Raw genomic sequence first — 12,277 nt, 5'->3', positions numbered from 1 at the left:
CAAGGACATTACTACTCTAAAACTACATCTGATGAGGAAAGAGCTCTTGCAGACACACTTTGTGTGTTTGTAGAGTACATAGACATATTAGTGTGTCTCTTCTGATTCAAATGCTCACTTTCCTGATAATTCACATGATATTTAATTGGCACTTACAACAAAGTTCTCATTTTACTACACTGCATACAGACATACTTTTGGGTCCCACCCTATTAGACAAACATTAGCTGAGCGTATTATTAAGTTCAATCTACTGAAGTCAGTAGTATGTTAATTTTCATTAAGAAAGGGAGATCAGAAGTAACTCTTCTTACATCATTTCACAAGTTTTTCTGCCACTAGGCTAAGTGAAATTTTAAGACAGGCCAGCTCTATTTTATTCACAAGCAGTAATACTTCCCTGGCAATGACAGGAAGTAAAGCAATTAGGTAAATCATTTTTAAGTCAACACTAGTGTCTTACCATAACTAAAATTTGGCTCAGCAATATACACAATACTAAAGCATTTGGAAATCTATAGTCCCATGTGGAAATATTAATTTATATTTAAATTGCTAACTGCTTACCCATCCTAACAATATTAATATTAACTGTGTGACACTAAGTCTCTGCTGAATTTGAGATATAGGTCAGTTATACACAGAGTTGCCAAACTGTAGTTGGAAAATATTACTTCATCAAAAATTAGCCTTGGTACAACAGTGAACAGCAGTCACATGTCCCACTGTACATTAGCCTGGCGCCACTACAGTATGCAGAGCTATTTGCATATATATTTCTATCAGTCCTCTGGTACAGTATCAACACTTTCTGATACGCAGTCCTCCAGCAACAAGTGTGAAAGGCACACTGACTTCTCTGAAGCCTATTTGGATTCAACTGTAATGTTCATTGTTATCAGCACTTCCACTTACGTTCAATAAGGCACAAAAGGCAGATCTTCACTTATGAAATATTTGACAGAATATTGCCAATGTAAGTTAAATCTTACAGATTAAACTTAAAACGTTGCACTGATGGGACTTAAAATATCTACCTTTCCTATACAGAGGACTAGAAAACAAAATAAAGCAGTGAACTGCTTAATGCACATAGCTCCTGAGTAACATTAATGCCACTCGACAGATGTTGTGCTAGACAGTGTGCTCTCATGGCTCGGCACTTCTTGTTTTCTTACTGCAGCTGCAGACTGATGGCTCTAAGAGGTAAGTTTACCTCACTGTCAGGTTTAAAGTTCTATTAAACTACGGCTGGAGATTTCATTCTCAGTTTTAACAATGGTCTAGACACATGTGCAGCTCAAGTAGGGATAAGAGAAAGTCTCTGATGAGAGAGTCAGCTGGCTATGCCTGCTAATGCAGCAATACAGTTGTTCACTTTGGTGGGCTTTAAGCTCTGCAGTGGAGCCTCAGACATCTTGATGAAAAGAAAAGCACTTTCAAAAGTAAGCCTGTCTGAATGCATAACACATACGTGTAAACTAAAGTGACATGGTAAAGACACAGCACTGGTTGGGTGACATGCATAATAATAAATAACCTCTGGACAATGATATGCTGTCTTTGCTGGGAGCTTCTTTCAAATTTTTCTTATTTTAACATTACAAAGAACTTCAGAGGAGTTCCTGCTTACCTTTCACGGGACATTCAATTGTAATATTTGCTCCAATTTTTGCTACGATTGTACCTCCAACAACTGCAGAGAGATTGCTGGCTTCCACATTTGTAACATTTAACATGGAGAACAAGATGACAGGAACCTCTTTGGAGTGAAATGAAAGAATGAATCAGTTTTAAAGTGTTATTTGACTTAAGTATAGATTTTGTATTTAAATTCATCATGATTAATACATAATTCTGTTTGCAAAGAACCACCCAGAAAATAAAGGTGGAATAAACACAAGCAGACTCTGATGAGGTCTGCTCTGGTTTTAGAACAACAAGACTGCCTCACTGTTATCTATTAAATCAGGCAGGATTTCACAGACTGATAGCAAAAGAAACCATTTCAAATTGCATTTGGGATAGATGTTTATACATGAAGTGAATGCATTCCCAACTCCAAGGGTGCTACAATCGTACCTGCACGCAATAGTAAAGATGTTTCCATATCAAAACCAAAGTCATTAACAACCAAACATCCATATGTACCAAGTTCCTTTTCAGTAGGACTGCGAATCTGCACTTTTCCAATGGTGTCCAGGATCACTCTGCAGAGTATTTAAGAAAAGACAAATGTTACTGCCCTGGGACAAACACAGCTGGGTTTTCTTGCAAGAGTTACAGATACAGCAGCAAAATTCCTCTCTAGGAGTTTATTGATCTAGATCAATGCAGAAACAGTTCTGCCTGCTCTTTGGTGACAAGAGGAGAGTGTCAAAGCATATATGCATGGAAGGATCTTCAGATATCCTTCCTCTGCAAAGTCACGCTCTAACTGCAGCCCTTTGGAGGACAGCAAGTTTTATTGCTGCTAACCAAAAACTCTCAGGAACAACAGCATGATTAAAAGTATAAGGCTTGGCAAGAAATCCATTTCTCCAGAGCAAACCTCGTTTTCAGCAGAATCATGGAGTTTGCAAATGTACGGTCTAATCCGACTTCCAAATTACTGCAGTTTATTTCTTTGTTTTAATATTATCATCATTAAATCTGAAATCTTCCACCAGGTTTCTTGGATATTCTACCTGCCATCTCAGGGGTAAAATATGAGAGATGGCTTCACAGTCTGGGGAGAGACTGAAAACAGCAGCCTTGATGTTTGATAACTCTCCCTCTTGTTACCTTTCTCAACAATATGACATATGAGTTATGCCATGTATTCATCCAAAAGGCCTGCAGATTTGGCATTCTCCCATACACTTACAAAAGGAAGAGATGGACAAAAACACCCTAAAAAAATACTTGCACCTCAACCAAACAAGTCTACACGTCCTCTCATGCACGTCTGGAATACAGCCCTCTTTCACAAACCTAACAGATATACAACCTGCTTCTCTCTTCACAGCCTTTTTCTGCTGCAATACTATTACTATTTTAAGTACATATACATATTCCTATGCACATGTATGTATAAACACACATACATGCACTCATGTGTAAGGAACATTTCTCTGAAAAAAAAAACAAGAAAGAAAACAGCTTGCCAATATATCCTCAAGTGAAAAAATACCAGTTAAAATAAAGGCAATTTATGAAAGGAGACATTAGGAATCAAATAGGTGCTCACAAATAAACAAAACACCATAATGTCTAAAGAAAATGAAAGTATCACTTACAACAAATTAGTGGGAAATTATGCATGGTTCACAAAGTAAACGTAACTGCTGGGAGCTACATGGTTCCAAAAACATTTATGCTTTTAAAAATGGCTTCGTTTGGTGTCCTTGCTTTAATTGATAGCCCTGCAGAAGTATATTTTTCTTGGCCGTGCAGTTAATCAGTTAACTATGTTGAGAAGTATCCAAAAATGTCTTTATTGTTTCAGAATCATTTTTTTCATTACTCAAGAGCCAGCTACAACTCCAAGAGGCTCTCACATGAAGCTCATGTTAGTATTACCAGGTGAGCTTCTAATTTGTCAGCAATGGAGTAAAAGTATTTGCTGAGTCTTAAGTAAATATACGAGTATTACACACTTACGGCAGTAGTTCTTCAGTTACAGTTCTCCAATAGGATGATATTAGGTTGTTTGTTTTTTGTTTTTTGTTTTTTTTTTGTATTGTTTTGTATTTCATGGCCATCAACAAAAATATTTGCAAGTTCTAAAGTATTAAAACAGTTGAGAAATTCTTTTTTTTATTTTATTTTCACAGACAATTGTACAGCTAAAGGTATTTCTACAAAGGATGGTGAAGATAACACTGATATTTTCCCTCCTTAAGAGGCATCAGAAAGACTGATTTTCATCTATACAGTGGCAGAAGTTTTAACTCAAGCTTACTGTGTTTGGTATGTGAACAAGTCCACTCAATTGTCTCAATTTAACTGAGTATAAATCTGTTCATTTTCTGATGCAGCTTAAGAGATACACGCTCAGTACATCCAAATCCCTTCACCTAGTAAAAAGAAAGTAATTCCTTGCACGTAATGTTGTGGAAATGGACATGCACTTGGATGGTAGTAAAACAAAACGTGACAGATGTCTGAGTGAAAAAAGATCAAATTCCTTAAACAGAAAGATGGAAGACACAATGTTAATGCTTATCTCATTCTTACAACAGATTGTGTTTTAACATTAAACAGCAGGATGTATCTTAACAGTTTATAGTAACATAGTAATTCATTCAGTGATTGGGAAAAAAAAAAGATATTCACTTACTTTTCAGAGGATTTTAATGTCTCACCATCTTTTGTCCAAGTATATTTCACTTCACTAATACCAGCTGTTTCACACAGTAGATTGACAGATTGAGTATTCCTGGTCAGAAAAACTGTATTTCCAATTTGTACGGTTACTGTTTTGTTAAAGGAAACTCCAGGAATTTCCTTTTGCCTCATAATAACTGGAACCTTCTGGTCAGACATTAACTTATCCACAGTTTTTGTGCTGAAACGATCAGATTCGTTTGGTGATTTGCCTGTGAATTTTGAGGCCAATTTCTCATCCTGGGCTCCCTTCCATTTTTCAGTGGTTGATTGCGGAGGCCTAGATAACTCAGCGATTAACTGATAAATGACCTGGGATGCCAAGTCATCACTGACTTCTCCAGTTTCAATGAGTTGACTCATGTTCCTTATTAGCTCTTCAAACTGCGCCGTGTCCATGCTGTAGGCACCCTGGAGAACTGCTGCCTCCAGACGTTTGTTCTTGAATTCACGAGAGCTAAATACTCCTGCTGAATTACCCCTAAAGGCTTCAAGATTTCTCAGAAATGGTTGATCATTTACTTGCCTCTCACCCAAATAGAGCTCATTTTTCTTACTCCACATTTGCCACATTTTGCTCATTTTATGCCATTTGGCCCCAAAGCTGTTGGCCTCATTGTGATCTGCATTAGTGATCTCACTGGCATGTTTTCTAAGATTTGGTGGTTCTATCAATCTGTTGTCATTACCAATCAGTTTGAGTACAAATGTTTCATGTGCTGAGCCTGCAATACACCGGTACACACCAATATCAGCGGCTTCAAGACTATGTATTTTCAGTGACCCTGACTTAGTGATGCCGAGTCTTTTAGAGTTCTGTAAGTGTTGCTCATCTTTCTCCCACCGTATAAGGGACTTCTGGAATCTTCGTACGGGGCACTTAATTACAACAGAAGTTTTTGGAAGTAAGTAGGCACGGCTTCCTATGGTAAAATTAATGCGCTTCTCTTGTCTTGTCTGAATATACACACGGTGAATACCGATAATCCGAGGTCCATGAGTAGAGTATTTTTCTGGAAGCTTTGGTTTAATTTCTGAAATAGAATAAAGTCTTGAAAAGTAACCAATCATTACCACTCATGCATACAACATCTGCTTTTCACAGAATGGCTGACAGAGTTCTTCCCACCTTTGTTTAAATCAGATTGCAACATGGTGAGCTTTTATCTGAGTCACAAAAATGCAAAAATATGGACAAGATGAAACCATGACATTCCCCTGCCCCAGCCAAGAATTCTGTTACTTCTTCCCCCAGACTCCCAACTATGAGAAAATACAGGCAACATATACCTATACAAAGGACATAGATGGTGCACGCATACCTAAATGTATATACTATGTACTATTTTATACTGTATACATAATCCTCTTATGGTTATGTTTCCTATTGCTGCCTCAGAAAGGCTAGGCATGAAACGGAATGGAAAAAGTGAACCAAAAAAAAAATTGAGCACGTTATTACTTTCCCTGCATTTGAGCACTGTTGAATGCAGAATGACCTAAATAAAACAAAATCTATCTGAAGAGCAAGGCTCCCTTGGACTGCTATTTAAATTGTTGGCTGGCCTTGCTGGTTGTCTCACTAAGTGAAGCCAAACAGTGACACAGGAGGTGAAAGGAACTGTCAATGAAGACACAGTGCATGGAACAAGCAGAGCCACCCTGCAATCCTTGACTGAGGGTAACTCCTTTGGGTTGAAAGATGAGGTGTTCACAGTGCTGTGCCAAAAAAAGACAGGAGGGAAGGGGAGAAAAGAGGGAGAAGTCAGAAGCTGGAGAAGCTGAATACAGCAATCAGATGAATTAACACGAGCAGACAGCAGCACATAAAGCGTCATGCAGACAGGATACAGAGACACTGGGTATTACAAAGCTCCTCCTACGTTGCTCTGCAGGCAGCTGGATGTGGACAGGTTCCCAAGAGCTGCCTGAATGCCACCACCACAGGAAGGCTTTGGCTTTCCAGCAGCGGCTGGACAGGCATGTTGGAGAAAACATGAGAATGACTGCAATGCTTCAGATACCACTGCATTGACTCACTGTTGGCAACTACCGTGCCCCACTTTGATCACAACTAGTCTTGCTAAGAAAACAGTAGGTAGGTGAGAAGCAAGGCACATGAGAAGGGGAGCGAGGGCACATACCCCCTAAGCTCATTCCTTGCACAATGAAATTGGCCAGCTGGGGAGAGCTGGGAAATACTCAGTTCTGGTGCTAGAAAGCAATCCAATTGTATTTGCTGCCCAGCCTTCTGGTATGAGACAGAAAAACTCAGAGCCTGCAAATCAAGTTGATGAGCTAGGAAATGGACACACAAATCCAGATGCTTCTCAACGTGCTTGAATTTGACACCATTAGTACTGTTTCACTTGGTAGGTACATAAATAAAATGACAACTACATTGATGGCACACAAATAGTATTTGAAAACCAGCATGCTTCTTAATATACATATGCTTCAAATATGATGTGAAGAAATAGGTGAAAAGCTGAATGTTTCAAGCATTCAATAAGTGTGTACACTATATGAACTACACCCTAGAGTGCATTCTTATGCTTATAAAACAAAATGATTATTTTCAATGCTTTGGGTAATGAGTTCAGACCAGTGGGGATATCATGGTTTCATAATTACACAGCTTTTATATCAGTATCCATTATCCAGATATGTAGCTCCCTCAACTGTTTCACATGGTGCAACAAATAAATTGCTTTAGGCATTCGGTTTACTAAAATTATTAGGCTAGTGACCTGTTTTTAATAAGTTATTGGGCTCCAAATATTTATTTTAAGGGAAATGTTCCAATACTAAATCTTCGATTTCCAAAATCCAACTTACAGACACAGTAAGTGTAACTTTAAACACACAAAATACTTCAGGCTGTGCTCTGTTTACACTACTTGTTCCAACATGGAATTAAACCCATTGTGTACTTATAAATATGTTAACAAGTCTCATCCATTTCATTTTTTTTTTTTAAAAAGAAAGACCACTAACTCTCATTAGCAGTTCAACACTAAAGGCTGTATACATTTTTACTGGTGTCTTGTGATCAAGTTTAGGAGTGAAATAAAGTTCAGAGCTGTGGATGGCAGGCCACATAGATACATAATAGGGCCATATAAATATCTAAGGCCATGTAAGTATTTCTAGATCCAGTATTGCAGCTGCTGAGGTAATGGACTGTATGGGAGAAATTTTTCTACAAGGTCAACCTTACCTAATGATTAGATTGAACTGGAGCCATCAGACCTCATTATCACCTTGTGCAAATCCATTTGAGCCTCTGACCTCTAATGGTCCTGTGCAGCCTTAGCTGGGTGTCAGGCCCTGCTGACCTCAGGGCAAGACAGATGTTGTTTCCTTTTTCTTAGAAACCACAGACTAAGGAATGTTCTGATTTAATAACACCAATATTAAGTAGAGAACAGACACAATTACTAGTCCCACTGTAAAAGATCAAGCCTGAAAAGCCCCAGCACTGTCATGAGACAACAAAAAAAGGAGCTCATCCAAGCTACAGATAAGAACCAAGAAGCCTTAACTGTATGCACACCACTCACCACTAATGCCTTTGCTTCACTTTTTATTGCTAGCTGTCCGCCTGTCCATGGGCCATTCTGCATTCCTGCCTTCTCTTCACTTCCCATTCAAGGAGGCCTGAACCTACAGCTGCAGGTGCAATGCCTCTTGTATTTTTCTTCAATCCACAGCCCCACTGCCCTACCTCCTCCTGCAAAACCCAGACCGGACCTAGGGGTATGGATACATCCCACAGCTTCCCCTTCCCTCACATTGTGCAGCCAGTGCTTGCCAGGCAGACCTGAGCTGCAGGGGTTCCCTTGTTCCAAACAGTTCTGGAGACGAAGGGAAAAAACAGTGGTTTTCTTTTGTCACTTTGATCTGTACCCATTCAGTACAATCGCATTCCCCATGCAACCCAGTGTCCTGCTTTCTTGGCACTGCAGTGGAAGTGGACAATGTAACTTGAATATCAGTCTGTGCTAAGCAATTTGCAAACTGGCTACACTGTCATTCAACTATCCACAATTAATTAAATTCAGATAGATATGCAGCTCAAAATATTTTATTAAACCTTATGCCAAGGACATTCCTGAAAGTCCACAGGGCTTTATTTAAGTGGAGCTTTGAACCTCAGGTTTTTGGCATGTTAATCTGAAATGCAGGCCAGGAAAAGAAGTTTCATATTATGTATGAATCAGTAATTATTCTATTTTTTATTTTGTTTTGTGAATAACCTTTAAAGCAAAGCCTCAACATTTACAAAGTAGCTATTTCTTGATAGTTGCATGAATTGAGTCAAAACACGTTTATCTTTGTGATCTATGATCAAAAAACATGCTCTTGGTCTTCCCCAACCCTAAAACTGATTGTCTTTTTTTCCTTTCTGTTCAGCTCCCTGCTCCTGAAGGCTGCATACTGCTACTCTCCTTTAGAGAGGAAGGAGAAGCCAAGTTCAGGCTTAAGGAAACTGGATTTAGAACTCCCTTTTCTCAATTATGCATGTAATTCAACATATATTATATTTGCAAGGTATTTCCACGGCTGTTACACATAAGCAATTTGTGCAACAATCATAAATATCATCACTATCATAAAAATATTGTGCCCAAATTAGACAATTCCTATAGGCAGCTTTTTCTTAAATAGTTTTTATAGGGAGAAATAAAATACTGGATTTTTCAAGGACTGTTAGTACTGTCACCACTTCCTGCAAAGCTCCTATACTGGTGTTCTCATTTCTACAAAGAAAGATGGACATCATACATGAAGTTATCACTGGCAATATGTTTCAGGTTTTGAATTCCACCATGCAAAGCTAAATGTCCAGTTTAATACAAATACACAATGAAAAAAACAAGCCAGAACTGCATTCTTATATTTTCTAACGTCCTTCCTAAATTATACTCCATTCATAGGTTGTTGGGTTTTTTTTTGTTTGTTTGTTTGTTTTAATTTTTGGTTTGGTTTGGTTTTTGGGTTTTTCTTTTTGCAACTGAGATAGAGTAAAGGATAAAAGAAAAATAATCAGAGCAAGTGTAGGTGAGCATGAGACGCATATACCAAAAGTATTCAAAAAACACTCCTTTAGATCATGACTTGTATTTCTGATTTGTAGAAAACAAATTAAAAGCAATCCTGTTATCACTGGCCTAGTCATTACGATACTCAGTTTATGCCAGATTAGTAATGTTGTTAAAGTACAGGCAGACGAGTGAATTAACCTGTATACAGATTTTACTGTATAAAGAGATCATTCAAAATCAGCAGGAAACTACATAAAGTAACATACTTACTGTTGCAGGCATTCATTTGACAAGACCTTACAAGCAGTGAAGGAGACAAACCACTACACATTGATTCATTTACTGCAACATACTGGCCCTTTGCTGTTCGGTTTTGGCAGGCAATTTTCCTTCTCTGGATTCCAACACCACAGCTTACTGAGCACTGTGAAAGGAAGGATGCAAACTAAGCTTGGTGTCCCATGGCACATATACATGATTTGCAACTGAGAGAGACAAAGCTCTCTACTCCATATGAATCCTTGCGTTATCTGCACTTTTCCAAGCAATAGGAATATTAGATAGCTAACTTGTTCCAGCGAGCAACTCAGGAGCAATTAAAATAGCATAATCATATTTCTTTATGTCCAACCACAGAGAGAATAGAGCAATGCAATCCAGTATCTAAGAGAAAAAAACTCAGCATGTTCAGTAGAGTCTGTGTCAAGTCTCTCCATCCATTCTTCTAGTTTGTACTGCACAAACCTTTATCAGCATCTTCTAAAGAGCCTTTCTAAAAATCTATTTGAACAGGGAGTTACATTAAATGGAAAAGAAAGAGCAGGACAGAATAAAACAAAAATTTGACTTTCAGAAGCCATTTCTCTCAACAACTCACACACAGCTCTGCAGGGGGGGTGTGAACAGCCTAGTCATAGGCAACTCTACACATAGTTTAGTCCAGATATAAGTCCTGTGAAACCTTCCACCACCCTGTGACCTTCCTGCACCGATCACCCACTATTCACCCAAGCAGATATCTTTAGAGATCACGTTGCAATTGAAGGTTTTGGTTCAGCCTTGCTGGGGCCTGCTCACCTTGGACCATTCACCTACAACCAGCTGAGGAGGACAGTCCACTTTTGCACATGATTTCGTAGTGGGCAATTTGGGTTCCCGGCAGGTGTCATCAGAGTGTTTCAGGAAACTTCCATCTGTCAACAGCTGCTTACAGTACACTTTGCGGGTCTGAATCCCTCCTCCACAAGTACGGGAACACTGAGAAGAAAAGAGCATAACATGTACACCTGCGCACACATCTGTGCTTACACATCACACCGTTAAAGAGTACATAGACACTGTAAGACTCCCCATAATTATGCTGTATTGAAGAATGACAGCTGGTTTCAACTAAAAAGCAAGCAGCCTGTAGAAAATTCTTCAGATAAAATGTTTATCTAATACATTGGAATTGAGGAGAACCTAACTATGAAGTTAAAAACCACTACGGAGTGGAGTAGAAATCCTAAAGAAAATGAATGTGTAGATTTGACTGTGCCCTACATCAGTTAATGTCTCCAAAAGCAGATAATTGCATTTACTGTGTCAAAAGAGAAGTGATGACTGCACTGATATCTAGCCTTCCGAATTCCTAAAAAGAACTTTCAACCTCATCCTCTCAGTACTCAATAGCATAGTAGTGAGAAGACTTTTTTTTCCTCCATATTAACCTTTTCCATTGAAATTATTTGAAATTCTTCAATATCAAAGTTTAGGAGCTACCTACCACATTATTTGGAATAGAGAATTTCAAGTACCTGGACAGAAGAACACTTAACATTTCAACTCCTTCTCTAACCCAGCCATACCTGTTGCCATTCCTCAACATGCCAAACAGGGGGACAATCAATCTGGTTACAAGCTTGCAAAGAATGAGGCTTTTTGTCTTTGCAATCCTCAGCAGCAACAGTAGATCCTCCCGGCTGCTGGCAGTATACATCTCTTGTCTGTATCCCAACTCCACAAGTTGCTGAGCACCGTCTCCATGGGCCCGTTTGCCACCTGCTCCAAGAACACAGACATTTTTCAGTGAAAAGGTAAGGAAAAAGTATATGCTAGAAGAACTTAGCAAAAATCAACTGAAGATATATTGATTGATAGATGGCCAAAACATCCTTTTGTTTTGACAGTAAGGCAAAATTATAATCTAGATTTATAAACTTTCTGGGAATAAAGAAATGCAGAAGTTACTCACAGTAAAGTAATAAAGACTTACGTCCAAGCAAATTTACTGGACTCCATAATTTACATGAAAAATGAATGCTTCTTATTAAAAAAACAAAACAGCCTGTTGGCAACCTACTGATAAGTACCTTTATAAATGTAAATAGATGAATAGACCTTTCTTACATTTACAAAACATAAATTATGTATTTATTTTCTATACTACATCCTGCTCCCATTAACTTTTGTCCTCTACATTTTGCAAGATGACATTCCTGCAAATGCCATTTAGGAACAATATGCCAAAAAATCAGTATGTCAGAGACCCATATGGGATAAACAAGGCAACACATATCAAAGGTTTACATATGGCCCTTGCAAGTGGCCAAACTAGCTAGGTTTACTTGGATTTGGATTGCTTTTATTCTTTTCCTGGGATTCCATACAAATGTAACAAACCTGCAAGAACTGTATGGGGACACAAAAACACATCAATTCAAAGTAACCTTAAATCATAATTTCACTGTTTGTTTTTTTTTCATCCAGTAAGGATAGAAAGTAAATATTCTTTGCTTCTTAGTTTCTCAGACAGTTAAGTCTGTTTTTCCACTGCAGGCAAACATCTACATAGAAAAAATCCATTTCAGAGGACGGTGAAT

The 12,277-nt window shown here is 38.4% G+C and overlaps 1 protein-coding gene across 6 annotated transcripts in view; it reads right to left on the bottom strand.

Annotated features, from left to right (window-relative positions):
- ADAMTSL3 (ADAMTS like 3) overlaps positions 1–12,277 on the bottom strand; it is a 178,841-nt gene that overhangs the window by 22,380 nt on the left and 144,184 nt on the right. For all 6 annotated transcript variants that reach the window (XM_004943830.5, XM_004943825.5, XM_004943826.5 and 3 more), the window contains 6 exons: positions 11,264–11,456; positions 10,494–10,673; positions 9,687–9,840; positions 4,322–5,402; positions 2,083–2,210; positions 1,634–1,762 (listed from right to left, as the gene is read on the bottom strand). In XM_004943830.5, the coding sequence (XP_004943887.2) occupies positions 1,634–1,762; positions 2,083–2,210; positions 4,322–5,402; positions 9,687–9,840; positions 10,494–10,673; positions 11,264–11,456 (1,865 nt within the window). The remainder of the gene's footprint in view (positions 1–1,633; positions 1,763–2,082; positions 2,211–4,321; positions 5,403–9,686; positions 9,841–10,493; positions 10,674–11,263; positions 11,457–12,277) is intronic.

This window comes from Gallus gallus, chromosome 10, assembly GCF_016699485.2.
Source record: "Gallus gallus isolate bGalGal1 chromosome 10, bGalGal1.mat.broiler.GRCg7b, whole genome shotgun sequence".
Classification (NCBI taxonomy): domain Eukaryota; kingdom Metazoa; phylum Chordata; class Aves; order Galliformes; family Phasianidae; genus Gallus; species Gallus gallus.
The sequence above is the reverse complement of the archived record's forward strand: the minus strand, read 5'-3'. Positions and strand labels throughout refer to the sequence as shown.